Source organism: Epinephelus fuscoguttatus, linkage group LG15, assembly GCF_011397635.1.
Source record: "Epinephelus fuscoguttatus linkage group LG15, E.fuscoguttatus.final_Chr_v1".
NCBI classification, from domain to species: Eukaryota; Metazoa; Chordata; class Actinopteri; order Perciformes; family Serranidae; genus Epinephelus; species Epinephelus fuscoguttatus.
Genome location: NC_064766.1, coordinates 24,639,884 through 24,658,518, shown reverse-complemented (window position 1 = coordinate 24,658,518; position 18,635 = coordinate 24,639,884). Strand labels below are relative to the sequence as shown.

The 18,635-nt window shown below is 41.9% G+C and overlaps 1 protein-coding gene across 1 annotated transcript; it reads left to right on the top strand.

Annotated features, from left to right (window-relative positions):
• The first annotated feature begins 13,975 nt into the window (after window positions 1–13,975).
• On the top strand, window positions 13,976–18,025 carry LOC125902079 (protein shisa-like-2B). Its single transcript, XM_049598192.1, has 3 exons — window positions 13,976–14,264; window positions 16,020–16,156; window positions 16,311–18,025. The coding sequence occupies exons 1-3, from the start codon at window positions 14,083–14,085 to the stop codon at window positions 16,556–16,558; spliced, it is 567 nt and encodes a 188-aa protein (XP_049454149.1). The 5' UTR covers window positions 13,976–14,082; the 3' UTR covers window positions 16,559–18,025.
• The last annotated feature ends 610 nt before the right edge of the window (window positions 18,026–18,635 follow it).

The window sequence follows — 18,635 nt, the reverse complement described above, 5'->3', positions numbered from 1 at the left end:
GATTCAAGCCTCATCTGGTGCAGAATTCACATTGTAATGTAATCATCTTCTTGTGCTCCAGCTTGTTGCTTTTAATTGCCTGAGCGTGACTCATCACTGTGCATCATCTTCAAGTCTTTTTTCTGCTAGAAAATCTGCCTTCTCATGCTTGAAAATAAACCAAACTTTGCACAAAGATCCAGTGTCAATACTTCAGCGTGAAACCATCTGAGGCTTCTCACTTTGCACATAGCTCAACTAGTTAAACATCAGTTTTTCACTTATGAAGCAAATCAATCATTGTTAAAACAAATTACCAACATCTCCATGCTGTCTAGATGCAATATGAGTATTTTCAGATTTTTGTTTCGATAACTGAATTTTTTACAGTGGTTTGAAATCTGTTTTTCCATGCATGGACGGCTGCTAAACCTGCACGTCTGTCACTGACTAATTAGCTCAGTGAGATAGAAATTGATTCTTACTCTCAGAGGTTGTGCGTTCAAGCCTCAGCTGATGCCAAAGGCAAGTTGTGTTGCTAAAAGTCTTCCAATTCTTCTGCTTGTTGCTCAGAATTGCCTAAAAATGCCCGGACCCGACCCATCGCTGCGCAGCAGCTATAATTACATTTGTTACATCCATGTCCATCATGTCAGTATCCAAACTCAGTCTTGGAAACCTTTTCTTCAAGACAACAAAGGCTCGGTCGATTTACTTGTCACAGTTGTAGCTGACATGTTCTGGAACGCCAAGATATGTGACTAGAAAACAATCAAGTTTGGTGGCACTTTAAGCACTGAAAACACTGCAACGTGTTGCTAAAAAACACCCAGATTGTGTAGCGCAATTGCCACTGGAAACACAGTGATGTGTCGCTAAAAAACATCCAGGTCTGTTTGCACAATCTTTGCTGGAAACGCAACAGTGTGTCCCTACAGAACAAACATGTTTGGTGGCATATTCGCCACTGGAAATGCGGCAATGTGTTTCTAAAAAAACACTCAGGTTTGGTGGCACAAACACGCTGGAAAAGCTTGGATGTCTTGCTAATGAATGTTGTTTCTTGGTCTTGAACAGTGGTCTGCAGTCTGACATACTTCCTGTATGGTGTAAGGAGCCAGGGTTGCACTCGATATGCAGCATCTCCTAATTTGTGAAATTCCTCATTCCCTACAGTCAAGCCTCCATTGTGCAGACTGGACTTATGGAATGCAACAGTATCATGCATGCGTCCAAAGCAACCCGCACTGACATAGATGAATTGCAGGCTTTCAGGTCACCAGAAGAAAATGATGGCATTGTATGTATCTGCAAACCATAGATATGTTACATATGTATGTGTCATACATATTGTATCAATGTTTTCAAAGATATGTAGCTCTGATTACATGTATGTGAGCTGACTTTGTCATCAGAAGGTGGAAGGGATGGTGGATGGTGCGATGCCCAGGTGAGATGGCTGTCAGACTGCAGACCACTGTTCAAGACCAAGAAACAACATTCATTAGCAAGACATCCAAGCTTTTCCAGCGTGTTTGTGCCACCAAACCTGAGTGTTTTTTTAGAAACACATTGCCGCATTTCCAGTGGCGAATATGCCACCAAACATGTTTGTTCTGTAGGGACACACTGTTGCGTTTCCAGCAAAGACTGTGCAAACAGACCTGGATGTTTTTTAGCGACACATTACTGTGTTTCCAGTGGCAATTGCGCTACACAATCTGGGTGTTTTTTAGCAACACGTTGCAGTGTTTTCAGTGCTTAAAGTGCCACCAAACTTGATTGTTTTCTAGTCACATATCTTGGCGTTTCCAGTAGCAATTGTGCCACCAAACCTTAATGTTTTTAGCAACACTTCACTATGTTTCCAGTGGCAATTGTGCCACGAAACCTGGATGTTTTTTTAGCGACACATTGCAGCATTTTTAGTGCGTAAGGTGTCACCAAACCTAGGTGTTTTTTAGTGATATATTGTGCTGCTTCCAGCAGCACTTGTGCCACCAAATCTGAGTGTTTTTTTAGCAAGACATTGCAGCGTTTCCAGTGGTGTTCTTGCTACTAAACCTAGGTGTTTTTTAGCTACACATCGCTGTGTTTCCAGCAGGGATTGTGCCACCAAACTTGGATGTTTTTTAGCTACACATTGCTGTAATCCAGTGGAGATTGTGTCACCAAACCTGGGTGTATAGAGCGACACATTGTGGTGTTTTTAGTGCTGAAGATGCCACCACAGCTGATTGTTTTTAGTGACATATCCCGGCATATCCAGCAGCGATTGTGTCACCAAATCTGGGTATTTTTTAGCAAGACATTGCGGTCTTTCCAGTGTCGATTGTGCCATAAAAACTGGATGTTATTAGTGACACATTGTGGCAATTCTGGTGACAGTTGTTTTCTTAACCATAACCAAATAGTTTTGTGCCTAAACACAACCACCACAGTAACCACAGTGTTGTTGATTCATAAAGTTTCAACATATAATAACGTTCAAATACTACATATCCGCAGTTTGCAGAAATGTACATTGCCAGCATTGGATTGAGTTTTTCTCTGTATGCTGCCTGAAGGATCACACTGTGGAACAGCATCCTGTTAAAATATTTGATCTCAACTGCACCTGGGGGCTTGCATATAGAGATATGACTTCCATCAGTGCATCCAGCATCTCCTGGAAATCTGTGGTCTCCCATTATATTGACTGCCTCTTACATGTGTTGTAATAGCAGAGGCTCTAGGCCATGTGATTGCACACTCAAGGGGGCAATCTTATGTAGCACAGCAGGCTCTGCATCATTTTCTGACATTTGATGATTGCCACATCAAAGAGGAGACTGAGCTCTATCACGGTGTCATTGGAATCCATGTCCCATATCAAGTTGCTTTTCTGCTGTGATGACTTTTCCTCTATCTTGAGCAAAGTCTGAGTGAATGCTGGAACAAGTTTTTTTGAAAATGATGGCACCATGTTCTCCTGATAATTTGTGGCCCTTTAGTGACCCTTATTTAGTCTGCGGAACAAATGTATAATAAATGTATAATAGTAGGGTTTTTATGAGGTGGGCTCCATTGTAGAATGTTATTCAAAACTCTTTGATTTGTGGAAAGAACATATTCCCCCAAAAATCCATGAATCATTTAATATTGCAGTCTTGGTCTTAGCCCAAAATAGTGGAGTTCAATACATTATGCTATTCCAATGGAGTGAGCAAATACCATAAAATACACTGCACCCCGAGCTTCTCTGTGGTTTGTTGTGGTAAGCTGTTTGGGCCACACGTGCATTAGCACCATTAGCTGCTAGCTGTCGACTCAGCGCTCTCCAGTGTTAGGCTGTTCTCACACACTATTCATACGTATACCAAAAAGTATGCAACATAATTCGTATATTACCCAGGTAATCAGGAAGGCTGTGATCAAGTAATGAATGCGCTGAAGGGAGTAAAGGAGAAAGTAATATAAAGAGTAAAAACTATGGGTAACAATGCAGGTTGGGGTGGTGGACGGGTCAAACAAACACAGGACTTACCCCCAGAAGACCGTTGATTGTGTTCCGTGTGAAACAGGATTTTAAGCCTTAAAATAACACAAGGTATGTCGTTACCATGTTTCTTTTCCCTTAACCTAACCTATGTAAATTTACGTTCGTAATAATGTTAAGTACATACTCTGACGATGCTACGGAGCCATCCGTCACATTAGTGGGATGTTAATTCTTTACATATCCTACAAATTGTGGTATGAAGATACATTTCCATATTGAGAGCCGTGTTCAGACAACTAATCTTCTCTGAATTTTGCTTTGAGCCCCTTTAATGATGGATTACATTGTCTCAGGTGGCGGGAAAGATTATTCACTCTGAGAAACTGCTCCATTCCTATGTCTTTTTGCTCATAAATCCAGAAAAGATGAAAAAAAAAACCACTAATGGGACTCCTGTAATCCATCTTTTCTTCTGCCACCCCCTTTGAAAAGCTGTTTTTTTTTTCAAGCAAGAATGAAAAAAAAAACAAGTTTTAAAACAAGTAATTCTGTTCAGTTAATAATGTTTAATTCACTTATTTTCAGTGGCTTGTCTCTTTGAATCTGAGAATCCAATAAGGTAATCAACCTTTTGGGTATCTGAACTGTCTGCAGCTCTTCAACTTGGTGCTGAAGCCTTTTTTCCTCTGCTTCCTCTGATGTTGGGATTATTTTTGTCACTTTATTTCTTCACTTTAAAGGATCACGACGTGCTTTCTGAGCCTTCCTTCACAAGACGATCACACAACATCTCTCACCTGTGATGGTATTTCTGGACAAATGTTTTCCCATTGATGTAAAGAGCAAGAGCAAGATCCCCTGTGTCTTGTTACTGTAAAGGGAGGCCCTGATCGTGGAGCTGAGTGGTCTCATTAAAAATCTCCATGTGCATTAATTTACCTTTTACTGTCAATCTGAGAGATGATTACATATTTCATATCATATGTCCCTCACTCAGATTGACTCAGACTCAATGAATTATGTGAATCTCTCACTTTGATGCTTTATTTAAGCTGTTTTCTTTGATTGAACCCTATTGAGTAACATGTGCACATCATTCTTAGAGCAGCAGAGGAATCGATGGGATGGGTTTTTATTTCTGATTTTCACTTTAAGATCTAGATTTGCACATAAAAAAACCTTGGTACTAGAGGGCTGCATTGGAATTGGGTCCCAACCGGTTTGAACTTTGCTGCGGGCGGGAATGGGCGGCTAAAAAAAACACACTGCGGGATCGGGATGTAGCCTATAGCGACAGGATGGAGTTAACAAATGATGTGGAAAAGAAGCTCAAACAAGGTGTGAAGGCACACTGAGCCTTCTACTTCCCAGCGCTCTCAAAGCTGGCGCATTTCATCTTCAGTATCTCCACATCCAGTGCGCCTTCAGAGCGGACCCTTAAGTGTCTGTGGGCGCATCTTGGAAGAGAGACGCATGGGATTGGGACCACAGTCGGTCAGCAACATCCTCTTCCTCCACAGCAATATTATGGCCAAGTGATTCATTTGTTAAATTCATTCATTTCATTCGTTAACTTTGTTTATTTTATGTTATTTACTGTATTAGTGTTATTTGAGCCACTCACAGCCTACTCTCGTTGCTATTTGTTAATTACATAAAGAGGCGTGATGATGCTGGTGTTATTGAGCATAGGCCTTATCTTTATCTCATTAATGTTTCTTATTCAGGTCTCTCTTAGAAAAGAGACCTTAACCTCATTCACTGCATGAATATATAAAGGTAGAAAAATAAATAAAATACAGAGGAGGAGAACAGAATATGAAACAGCCTTCATTTAATTAGAAACTAAATGAAAACAACGAAATAGGAGCGCTATTCCTGACCAGTGCTTCAAAAGACATGCAGGCCAGGGAAACAAAACAAACAACCCCATGAATCTCTTTATTTATAGCCTATAAAATGATGTGTTTTCTCCTGCGGGACGGGAGAAGACACAGAATCGATGCATCTCTATTATTGTGCGGACATAAATTCTCAGAGTTTTGCGGGAGCAGGCGGGAGTGGACATACACATTGCAGGTGCGGGTGGGAGTGTAACACACACGTTGCGGGCGGTAATGGTCAGAAATTCAGGCAGGAGCGGGATGAAGAAAACAGTCCCGCACAGGGCTCTACTTGGTACTAAAAACCTACTCTGGATTGATGAACACCATGGAAAACTTGGATTTGATAATAGGCATGTGTGTATTTTCATGAATGCCAATCAATTGTAAACTGAAAACGTGCTCCCACTTGTCAGCAATTAGCATGCATCCCCACCCAGGAATAGCTTGTGACCATCGTATATGGAGGTGATAATTACTGTTGATAGGTACGTCCTGTTGACCTGTGAACGCAGAGCAAACAAAGGAAGAGAGAAAAAGAAAAACTCTGTTAGTAGTGGTGTGACAGGGACAGGTAAATCAAAGGCTTGGAAGGAGGTAACAGGTGCTGTTAACCCCATGTCCTCTGTTGTAAGAACCATCCAAAAAGTTGAATGAAAATGTTTCGACATAAAACTAGTTGCAGAAAATCCACAAGGACACACACACAAAAAAAAAAAAACCCACAACAGCTACAGGAGGCGCTTCCCAGTCACAGCTCTCTGCTGCAGCCAAGCGCATTGCTTGCATTATCGGAGAGACCTCTCTGCCAGTTTGCCCTGAGCCTCAGCATTCTCTGTTACTGTTGTGAAATTAAACCACTACTGAACATCTTCATACAGGCAGTCTAATGTAAGCAATAACCCACAAGTAAGATAGTCCGGCGTAAAATCAGTCCGGCGTAAAATCACACCGTCTCCCTCCAACTCTCTGCCAGATTCTGGTTCACCAGCTGTCTGTTGTGAGCGGAGACAGACACTGAAGTGCTTTCTCATGTCCAGAAGTTTTACTAAATGACATGCGGTTTGGGGCTGCGGCGCGTTAAGAGGGCAGAGGAGGAGCACGTTGGTTTGTTATTTTAATTATTCAGAGAACAGTGTTTTCCAATTTTGTATTAAGTCGATTTAAATAACTCATTTACATTTTTAAGAAACCTAATCTGAATCTTAAATCTGCTAAATGCCAACTCATTTCACTACATGTGTTATTTCTAATCTCTTGTCATGTTTAACTTACATGTTTCAAAGGCGTCTTTGTATTGTGAACATTACAGAGCACAATACGAAAGAAAACTTAAAATTTCTAATGACAAGTAACATTTATTTGCAATATCTTATTTACACAAGCAATACGAGCAGTAAGAAGCAGGCGGAGATTTTGTTAGTACCTACAACGAGATCCGAGCCACTGACATATTGATGAATGCCGAAATACAGGTAAATTTCCTTCTGCAAAGAATTTACACGCAAATTCGTTCTTCTCAGGTTTCATGAATGAGACCCAGTGCATGTAAAATGCATACATTGGCAGACCATCCTTGAGCGTCCATAACTGGCGCTGGAGACATACCAGAGTGTCATAGCTTGATGTGTAACGCCACTGTGTAAGCGTCAGTGTTTGACACATGGGAGTGAGAATGTGTTCAGGTAACGTACGTGGACAGCTAGGGCACCACCCAGAGCGGGGCACCAAAACTGCATCCATTTTTATTTTTTTTTTTGTTAATAAAACAAACAAGTTGAACATAACAGAAAAATGATCCAAAGATCTAATGCTAACGGTAGGTCTGTAGTAGGGATGACCCCTCTGGCAACGCAGTTCACATCAGTGTGTTCATCAGTGAAAGATCATCACAGTCAGACCATGCTTGGTGGTAGAGTGGAGTGTAGGTGGAGAGCATAAGAGTAAGAGAAACAGAGAAAGGAAAAGCCATTCAGAGTGCAGTACAAAAAAAGAGGAATAGAAAAAGATAGAATTTGCACATACTGTATAATTTTACAGGTTGTTATTTATTATTATTTTTAGCTAAGTTATTTGTGGTGATTTCCCATCAGCTCTTGTTCTTGTTTGTGATTAATACAATAAATTTAAAAGGTACCAAAAATGATGTGACGACCCTCTCTGATTTACCTCTCCTTTCAGGAGCCTGGTGGGTGGAGCCTTTTCATTCTGTATCTGACTTATCAATGTCATTTCTGTTTGTCACTGACGCTGCTCTGTTCTGATCCCGGGGGGTCTTTACTCCCTGCCTTAGGCTTTCCATGTAGACACATGGAAGGGCAGGGAGGTTTGCTCTCTCTGCCTCAGGCTTTTCTCATTTACACGTAGAAGGGTGGAGAGGTGTGCTCTCTCTGCCTCAGGATCTCCACATAAGCGTGTTGAAGAGGCTTTCTCTGTAGGCCTGAGGAAAGGCAGAGGGGCCCCAGAACAGAGCCATACCACCAAATATAATACTGCAATTGGAAATAAAGTTCTCTTTGACTAAAGTGTTCCTAACTGAACTTCTTTTTAGTCACAGTGCATGTGTGGCCTCCCCACTTTGTCCAGCGTTGAGCCAAGTTGTGACAATATATATTTTTTGGCGGTGGGTAGGGGGGAGTGGCACCTAATCTACATTGTCTGATACCAGCCTAAGGGTCAACCTTGTTTGGTTATAACATTAAAGGAAGCTGGTTCAACACCTCACATGTGGCACATTAAATCTCCGTCTGTTAATATGACATGACAGACATTTTTTATTAATCATTCACTTCATTAATAAACCTTTTGACTTAAACAGTGACAAACCTTCAGCCTTTATTTGTTGAAAAACACTGTCTCATGGCAAACATCTTTTCTCAAATCTTTGAATTTTTCATCTGACCAAATGTACTACAGCCTTGAATTGCTCTGAAGATGTCATTGTGTTTGGACTTAAGTACGCTTTCGAGTAATATTTTTCAAACATGAACAAAATTAGGTCTTCACTGATGTTTTTAGTGCTTTTCTGCTGTTTAACGTTCATTGAGAGCTGACTCAGAGCGATGATGTAAGGTCATGCGGGGGCGGAGTATCGGTTGACCCTACTACAATACAATGAATAACATGGGCTGTAAACATTATTGTGTACACCTAGGCAATGCTGCCAAGGTTGCTCACTATCCTTTCTTGTCAGTTCAGACAAATAATTACTGCATTCTGTGTTTAAATTATGTAACAGATTGGTTTTTAAAATATATTTAACCGCAGTGAAAATCATTTTACTCACTCTGAGCTTTGTCATCAGAACAAAGACAGAGCAGTTTTGTCTTGATGACTCTACCTGTGCTGGGCTGAGTTCTAAATATGGTCCTCAGTTTTTGTCATATACTCACAGACTCCAAATTATTTCTCTTCACTTTGGACTCTAATGGAAGAAAAATGGCCAAAAAATGATCTTCAAAAGTATGACAAAAAGACATATAATTTTAGGCAAAGGTATCGCTCTGCATTAGAACAATTTCAGTTTGAAGTTAAGAGAAACTGAATGAGTCATGCTGAGTCTGTCAGTCTCCCTCTGAATAAGAGAAAAGACAGTCAAACTGAGCTTTTACATTTGACCCAAGTCATGGAATCATTGGACATAGACATCAGTAAGAGTTAGTCAGACTTTTTTTTGCCATGTGGTTAAGACCTTTTTAAAGCCAAGCAAACATTTTAGCATTAAACTAATAAAACTGACATGCTAAGAGACACCGATGGCTTCTGACTATGGCTAATGCATAGATTTGTTTACAGTTTTCATTTGCATGAAAGGTGACATAAAAAAAAAGTCCAGTGTATCCATGTGCAAGTCACAAGCAGGTCTCAAGCTTTAACCTCAGTCTAGTCACCAGAAGAAAATGTTAGCATTGTCCATTTCTGCAAACCAGGAAGACGTTACATTTACACGTTTTTTATCAATGTTTCAAAAGTGACCTTGCATATGAGATGACTTTGTCATTGGGATGTGGAGGGGATGGTAGATGGGGAGACACCTACCAAGCTGCAGACAATTGTTGACTGCTTTTCACAGCTAGCAAACAACAAAACTGGTTGTTGTTGTTTGAGCGAGTCATTGCTGCATCTTCCTGCAGCTTTTTAACCACCAAACATGGGCCATTTTACTAATCATTTTACAACAGTTACTGTTTTTCCAAAGGGGAAAAACAGCCATGAAAAGCAGTTGCTTTTCAACCAAGACATTATAACATGTTCAGCGAGGATGGTGCTACAGAAGTCGATTTTTTTACTGAGACATTAGTGCATTTCCTGCCAGTATAGCTGCATGAAAAGCAGTTGTTTTTTTTTTTACAGAGATTTTGCTGCGTTTCCTGGTATGGTTAATGTGGTGTTATGTTTGGGCACTTCACCTACTTGTTTACACTTGGGAAAAAATCATGTTTTGGCTTAAAATACCAAGTTCAGTCAGAAACAAAAAAATAATATAGAAAAATTATATTCTTATATTTGGCGGTATGGCTCTGTTCTGGGGCCTCTCTGCCTTTCCTCAGGCCTACACAGAAAGCCTCCTCCACCCGCCTGCATGGAAAGCCTGAGGCAGAGAGAGAAACCCCCCCCCAGAACAGGGCAGCATCGATAACAAACAGAAATGACACTGATAAGTCAGACACAACATGAAAAGGAGGAGCTGGGGTGGAGGCAGGTTGCAAAGCAGCTTGCAGAGGAAGCAGCAAAAGTAGGCGGGCCAGAGCATTTTAAATAGAGCGCCCTGAATGAGATTTGCCAATTGGTTGCATAGAAAAGAATCATGTGATCTTTCAGCTGACTCCTTTACATCAATCAGCTGCTCCATCAGTTGATTGGGCTGTTTGAGATCAGCTGATGTAGCTGGGATGTGAGCTGAGCTTGACATTGTGTCCTGCCTGAACTAACGCTATGCTCAATTTCTGGTGGCACAGTCCTCACTGGAAAAATAGCAACCAGCTGCTGAAAAACAACCAGTTGTGTTGTTTGTTGGTCTGAAACAGTGGTCTGCAGCTTGACAGGCATCTCACCCAGGTGTCACGCTATATCCACATCCCGATGACAAAGTCAGTACATATAAAACAATACTTTAGAAATGTTGATATATGTATAAAACATACAAATGTAACATATCCATGGTTTGCAGAAATTTACAATGCCAGCATTTTCTTCTAGCAACTGAGCTGGGATGGATGGTAGAGATAGGAAAGGTTTCCATAATTCACGTCACCTCAAGCTGGTTGTGTGAAGGTTAAAATATACTGTAAATTGACCATATAGCATGAAATCTGTGTCTAATTAACTTGGATGATGGACTTTGCCTGACATATAGGCACTGTATCATTAAGTCCCAAGATGGATACCCTATATCAGGCCTTTTAGACAAATCAAGCCTCCTGGTTGTAATTACAGCTTGAAGTGCAAGTCAGATGCTGGTAATTACAGTAACTCTTATATGACAGGAATACATCATTAGGCTAAGGCTTTAATGCTGTGAATGGGTTTTGCTTCATGCAATTTTTGTGAAGCGATTTGAGTGCAGTGATTACTCTTGTCTTGAGTATTTTTGCCTCCTACTTTTCTGTCCCACGATGGACTATTTTACTTACAAATACACGAATTTGGACACTCTGTGAAACAGTGGAGTATACCAATTTAAAGTTTGTCTAACAAGGAGGGAGATGTCAATCAAAAACCCACACGATCCTGAGAGGAGATCTAATTAGCAAGCTGTGTGGGTGTGCACTGAGCGCATTGAGGTTTTAATTGTTCTGGGGTTTTGTTGCTTAAAATTTAATAGTGTAACATGTTGAAGCATCTAAGCCGAAATAATCACTTAAAATATTGAATAACTTTGCCTACTATAGGGTCAGTTTTCTATGTGTCAGACAGACAGCTGTGCATGTGTCAAAAAGTCCTGTTACATGTAATTAGTGTTGGGGTAGACACAGCAGTGGTGCTAACATGTCCTGCATATATATCAAATTCTCACCATTCTCTGTTTTCATCATGAAGTACAAGTGCAGGCAGGTCTATGCTGGATTTCTCCCACATGGAGAAAATAAACTGCTACTGACAAGACACACATGTTTCATCTCCTGTGTTTACTACACTATGCTCAGCAGCTCTGGATCATAACACCTCTTAGGAAATGAAAAAAGAGTGAGAAGTGTATTATATTGACCACAGAGCTATTAGATCATAGTAGAGTGTAACCTACACTACAGACAGTATTTGTGTCCACCCACACTGCAGTGGCCACCATAATGGAGTGGCACATTGCTTCCACTGAATGTACATTAGTTCACACTGCCAGTAGGTTCATACTGTTCAATACTGTGCTGCAGTGATACTCAACCTGCTGCCCGTGGGCCAAATATGGCCCATGACTGCACCAAGTGGCCCCCCAACCACTTTCTAATTCACAGTGAAAATTAAAAATTCATAATGTTAATTTAAATAAGGTGCCAGCGTGAATAAAAAGCATCAAAATAGAGCTTGTTTATTAAAAAAAGTGCCAGAGGGGATCACCCTGACCCCAACAGAGTCCAGTCTAAGCCCCAAATGTCCTCACATCCAAGGAATGCCCCTGTGTACACCTGACCTGTGTGCGGCCTATGCGCCTGGCCACCTATCACTTTGCAAAAGTGGCCTCCAGGCAAAGCAAGTTGAGTATCGTACTGCATTTATGAGAATATCACACATCACTGAAGTGGGCACAATTCAGTTGAGTAGACTTACAGAAAATACTGATTTGATTGGTCTGATCTGAGGGTCAGGAGCGAAAAACTTAGATAAAAAGGACACCACCTGCATGCTGTGGGGCACCAGTGCACAGGCTTGTTTTATCCATTTTAAGGCCACCCATTAGCACACTGCCTCTTGTCTTCTTCACTGAATGGTACGCCGAAGAGCACTGCATCACATTTTCCCCACTGGAGGGGCACCTCGGGGGCACGTTATCGTGTTTTCTCTTTTAGAAGGTAGGGGGTAACAATACATTGATCTGGACTGATACATCGATTCAGTGATAAATGATCCAATTTTATTAATGCAAAGTGAAAACATTGAAGTATTCTGTCATCTCTACTAGAAGGGTATGTTTTCTCCGCAAAAGGGCGCCCTAGAGGGCACTGTATCTTCTTCTCCCCACTGGAAGGGCACTTCATCCTATTTTCTCCACTGGAAGGGCATCTTAGAGCACACCTCATCTTGTTTTCTCCACTGAAACAGCACCCGAGAGGGCTGCAAGGGCACCTTGGAGGGCACTGCATCTTTCTCCTCACCATTAAAAGGGCACCCTAAATGGCACTACCTCTCATTTTCTCCACCAAAAGGGTACCCTTGAGCAGAACATGTGAGCGGAGCGGGTGAAAATTTCCGCTCCTCGCTCGCAGACCTGTCACTTTGCGCTTTCCGCTTGGTTCTGCGCATTCTTCGCTCCGCTCTGCTCCATCATAAATTTTATCCCGCTCCACTCGCTCACCACTCCACTCAAAAAAACTGCGTCTTACTACCCTAACCTGTAATCTTCTATTCACAAATAAAACGGGGTCTGCCCATTTTTCCGACATCCCATTGTTCCAACCATATTAAACGCATTGTTCCGAAGTCCCGTTGTTCGAAATCATCATGATGCCCTGTGGTTAAGGTCTGGTTAGGTTTAGGCACAAAAACCACTTGGTTAGGGTTAGGGTTAGGAAAAGATCACGGTGTGGGTTAAAATGAAAAAGAAAGTGACAAACACATAAGCCGTGAGCCTGCTTCGCCTCAAGCCTTTCCCAGCTGACCCAGAGCCGGTTGCGGCGCACCATCAAGGCAGAAATACGCCCGTCGGGAGCCGTTCAGCACCGCAGAGAGCTCCCCACACAACCCTGACCCCAGAGTTAATAACAGGAGGTTATGGTGTTTCATTCTTTCCTCTCTATGACACTTGTATCTCAACCAGTAGCCTACTTTTGTTGTGTTGCTGATCCTCTATGGTACACAAATAGAGTAATAATCACATATCGGAACAATGGGATGTCGGACTAATGAGAGGTCAGAACAATGAGAGGTCGGAACAATGTGGCACCAATAAAACATGAGCTTGGTAGATTCTCCAGGGAAGCCCTCTCCCCGCAGTTAGGGACCGTTCTACACGGTAACGCTGGCAGGGTGGAAATAAGTCAAAGTGTAGAGGAGACGGACCAGGTTAAGCGGCTGACCTCTGAAGCTCTCTCGCCTCTCCCCGCAGTTTTTTAGAGCATGGGGCCCCCCCCGAGTCCACCAGTGCTCCTCACTGCCTTGTGAATTATTGTTTTTATGGCAACATTTAAATGTCAAAGGGGATAATGTGTGCTTTGTTATGCTTCTATCAACAAAGAAATTAAGTAAATTATTTACTTAGCAAATTATTTCACCGTTGAATAAATGAGCTGACTGTGGGCAGTGTTGAGAGGGAGTGAGGGAGAGAGAGAGAGAGAGAGAGAGAGAGAGAGAGCTCCAGTTTTCTTCTGATTTAAATGTTCCTCCTCTTCCTCTCCTGCTCCCGTTCTTCACCGTGTTCACTCACTGGGGAAATCACAGCTGATGGAGAAACACACACACACACACACAGTACCTTCACACTGAGGATGCAGGGATCTTCTTCTTCTTTTCCCTCTTCACTTTAATCTGAGGTTAAGAAGTGTTGCTTTTTTCTTCTTCTTCTTCATTTCTTCGCCTCGCTGCAGCATGAGCGCTGAATGCAGCAGTTACTACAGCGCTGACGGTGTCTTTGTGGAAGGATTCTCGTGCCCCAGACCGGGCAACGCTGTTGCTGCTGTGTACTGCTGCGGATTTAACGATGTCAAGTACTGCTGTGATGATCCCAACAGTTTCTTTCCGTATGAGTATGGATACATGTGGTGGCTGAGGTAAGGGCAATTTCTACTCGTCATTCATTTTCTTTACTTAATCTGTCACTTATTCTGACTCTGATCTACCGGTATTCTAAAGATGCTGCAGCTCTACAATGATCAACAGTTGAGCGCATCACTTTGCGTGATTTTTACGCGTTATCCAGAAACGTGTGCAGCAGCAGCTGTAAACCTCGACTCACTTGTCAGATAAATTCTTTTATGACTCAGCTGGACTTTCCAAAAGCCAATTTTGTCAGCCCTGAAGCGCTTTGTATCCCAGCTGCTATATTTTTCCATTTTATGCTCATGTGTGATTTCAATTTTTTTCTTATTTTTATTTGATAACATTTTAATAGTTATCTGTTTGTCTATTTGTTGTTTCCTGTTGTTTTGTACAGGTTTATTAATTTTCTTCAGAAGTGTTTTTGTAAATTCCTGTGAAATGATACATCCTAGACAAATGAAATTTTCACCAGTGAATGGAAGTTGTGACCAAATGCTGCTCAATAAATATGAGCCCAATCGGCCTGATGGGGGCACTATATTTAAAAGTTTGAAAATGTATACCACCTATGCCATAAGTCTGATTTACACAAAACTTGGTGCAGACATTCATCCACGTAAACTTTACAAATTTGCCTCAAGAACCACTAAAGTGCATCTGACAGCCATTTTGATTTTTTTGTAAAACACATTTGATATCTTGTAAACCTCAGGTCTGATTTGTATCAACTTTTCATTATAAAAAGTTGCATAAAACTAGTTGATATTTCGTTCTGAAAATATGGACCAATGAACTTTAATGGGGCGTGGCTCAGCACATTGTCATGAACAACACATTCTCACTTGGACCTCGTCACACATTGACGCTTAGTCATGAACTTTCCATGTCCAGATACGACGTACAAGGTACCCTGCTGGGTGTGTTGGTTGTTGACGTTCTAGGACACCATGTCAAGTTCTGCCTGTTACATGCATTGTCTTCTTTCAAAATAAACTTCTGTTTTCATAGGAAATGTACCATTTACATAAGTCTCTTTCAAAATAAACACACTACATCAGTGCAACAATGCAAATTGACATTTTTTTTTCCTCCAACAACTAAACGCACATGGTTAGGTTAAGGCAACAAAAACACGTGGTTTGGTTTAGGAAAAAAGAACAGGGTTTGGCCCTGGGTTGTCATGAAACTTACAGAATAAGTCCACACAAGTACCTGGAACATACCCTGAAAGTTTCATTCAAATCCACCTCTAGGGGGCGCCTTAAATACAGAAATGGGCGTGGCGTAACACAAGTTAGACTGTGAATAAGAAAGTGTTTGTCCAATCATTACAAATCTCGCAGGATATTTGAATCATAACAATTTTGAGCCACATGTGTAAAATTATTTTGAAATCACTCAGTAAGGGGCGCCATGAGTTGGAAACATGTACATGGGTCTGATTTTATTTGTGGATAAAGATAGTTTTTGCGTTCTTTGGAAATACCTTGCCATTATAAGAGTTGTTTAATTCATTTTTACTATACTTTAATGTAATAAATGCCACCTCAATTCCTCTACTGATTTCATAAACTTTCTATATTTGCTGGGGGTTCAAACCCTGGGGTGGGGAAGCCCGTCTTTGTGGAGTTTGCATGTTCTCCCCGTGTCAGTGTGGGTTTTCTTCAGGTACTCCAGCTTCCTCCCACGGTCCAAAGACATTCAGGTTAATTGGTGACTCTAAATTCTCCTCTCCTCTCCTCTCCTCTCCTCTCCTCTCCTCTCAGTATCGGCGCTCTGGTTGGTCTGTCCATTGCAGCGGTGGTCCTCCTTGCCTTCCTCATCACCGTATGTGTCCTCTGCTACCTCTTTATCGCCACCAAACCCAGTCGTCTTGACAATGGCCTGCCCCTCAGAGCCCCAGGTTAGTGTGTGTGTAGGCTCTCTTAAGTGGAAGCTTAGGAATTAATTTCATTTGTACGCTTTTCTTCTGAAAACCTCAGAATCAGAGAACATTGCTGGAGTCAAGGTTTAAATGACTCCTTTTTGTTTTGTGCATTTGTCTTTGTGCTTTGCAGAAGGAGATCCCAGTGAGGGATCCAGTCATGTGAGAGTCACCTGTGTCTCTGGCCCGCAGGGATTCAGAAAACACTTCATGAGCCGAAAACTGGACTGCGATAACCAGCCGCCAGACCCCGAGCTCCTGTTCCAGAGATGTTTCACAGCTACCGTCACGGGCATGAAAGCGGAAACTCCTTCACAGGCCTCGGAGAGACTTCTTGTTAAAAAAAGGGACCAGCAGTCCAGGGATCAAGAGAGTCAGTGAATCTGGAGACAGACTGTGCTCCAAAGGGACAACTGGGATGCTTGGAGGAACAGCAGCTGACATAATGTGGTGTGCATGGAAGTAATTATCAAATAATGAGGAAAAAGAACAACCCTAAATTCTTTAGATCAAACTTAAGTGTTCTCAGTCAAGGTGTTAAAAGCCTTGATTGAATTATTCCACACATTAAATTTCTCTCCTCCTGCATAAATAAGTGTTTCAGCACCTAACAACAGTAACTGAGAGCTTATGGATGGAAATTCATTTTCCACCATGTTCTCGGAAGAGAATGTTTATAAGTGGCCTCAAGAAAGCCAAAGACTTGTTGAGTCATTATTATATGTTAGGTCAACCCCTGGGGACGTAGGCCGAGTGTAGTGATCCAGGATGTACAGTTTTATGTGCGTCTAGGAAACATGCTGAAGATGTGGCTTATAGCAGGAAAAAGAGCCTGATACACCAAGACAACAGCAGAGTCTGGACAGCCTGGCTGTGAAGTCAGGGTGCTGTAGACTTGTAGCCACACCTGCTACATTTAACTCAGGGACTGAGAGATTTGTGGGAAAGATCTACAGCGTCATGAGACCTGAGAAATGACAGCGCTGGTTATATGTTTAAATGCTTAACAAGACTTACGTTTATGTTTTCCTGACCTCTTGCTGTTGTACAAGCTTTGACTCAAGGTTAGGGTCGACATCTGTCTCCTACCAACAGTCAGAGCTGGGTTTTTTTTAAACCATGACCAATTTCAGTCAGAGACACAACAAGGAACTGATTTATTTATGATTTTTTTTGGGGGGTATTTTTGCTTTTAATTGACGGCTGTCAGTGAGGAGACGGACAGGAAACAAGCAGAGAGAGGGGTATTACAAAGAGCTGGAATCAAATGTAAGATGTTTTGGGCAGTTTTGTGATAAGCAGCTTACAGGAACAGTTCACCCTAAAAAACATATTTTTCCTCTTACAATGTTTGGTGTGAGTTACAGAGTGTTGTGCTAGCTCACCTAGCACCACTGGGCTAGCTGTGACCTTGTTGGAGTCACACAATGACGTTTGGTCATGGACTTTCCACTTCCACATACAACTTTCAAAATAAACTTCTGTTTTCACAGGGTATTTAACGTTTACATACAGTCTCTTTCAAAATAAACACACGTTCAACAACCAACAACAACCAATGTTCAAGGTTGGGTTTAGGCAACAAAAGCACGTGGTTAGGTTTTGGAAAAAAGAACAGGGTTTGGCTTTAGAATCTTACAGGACGTGAACACCGCTCTCTCGGGTGGAAGTTGATGTTTGTTGGACCCATCCACCACCCCTCATTCCTGCCCCAGTCAGACTTTTGCTGCCTTAACGTTCGTTCTTGTCCCGCCGTGTTTTCCCCTGACGCCGCTGGGTGCTGTTAAACTATAACGGCAACTGGCCACGTATCATGCCGACGTTTTAAGACAGCTTTTTTTGTTGGTTTCTGATGGCACAAGTCACTACCCAAGCGTTGGGTTTCGATGACTTTGGAGTGAGACCAGGCTCTCCAAAGCCGAGGAGCAGGAGCTGAAAACGCTCTATCACCCTTCGTCTTTAACCTGGACTCTGGAACAGTTGGAAGACCCAGACTAGCAGACCTGAGGGGCCTGTTTGGGCGGTACGGTGTGAGAAGCTCAGTTATATACTCCAATCATTGAGAGCCTTGTATTTAATGTAACTGATTAAGAACTTAACAATGGATTCTAAACGAGATTTGAGGCCAGTGCAGGAAAGCCAAAACAGGTGTGTTTTGTTTTGGTCAAAAGTCTAGCTGCTGAATTCTGAACATTAACGTTTACATCTCGTGCTGTCACGAGCACAAGCCTCTCATCTCTAAGTAGATGCACACTTCCTTCTGTGCGGTGCTGCTCAGTAGAAAGAAAATAGTTCCTACATGAAACTTCTCATGACAAGGTCTGTAGATAATCGGGTCATGATTTCTGTAAAGAGACATTGCTGTTGAGTTTTTCAAATGTATATTTTTGGCGCTTTGAGCACCACAAGCTGAGTGCCATCTAGTTCCATTTTATTGGAGAAAAGGCAGACATCTCTA

Bases quoted from the DNA above. Each gene is read 5' to 3' on its own strand.
- LOC125902079 (XM_049598192.1), top strand. From the start codon at position 14,083: ATGAGCGCTGAATGCAGCAGTTACTACAGCGCTGACGGTGTCTTTGTG. The intron at 14,265-16,019 runs GTAAGGGCAATT...CTCTCCTCTCAG, and splicing joins GGATACATGTGGTGGCTGAG to TATCGGCGCTCTGGTTGGTC. The intron at 16,157-16,310 runs GTTAGTGTGTGT...TGTGCTTTGCAG, and splicing joins CCTGCCCCTCAGAGCCCCAG to AAGGAGATCCCAGTGAGGGA.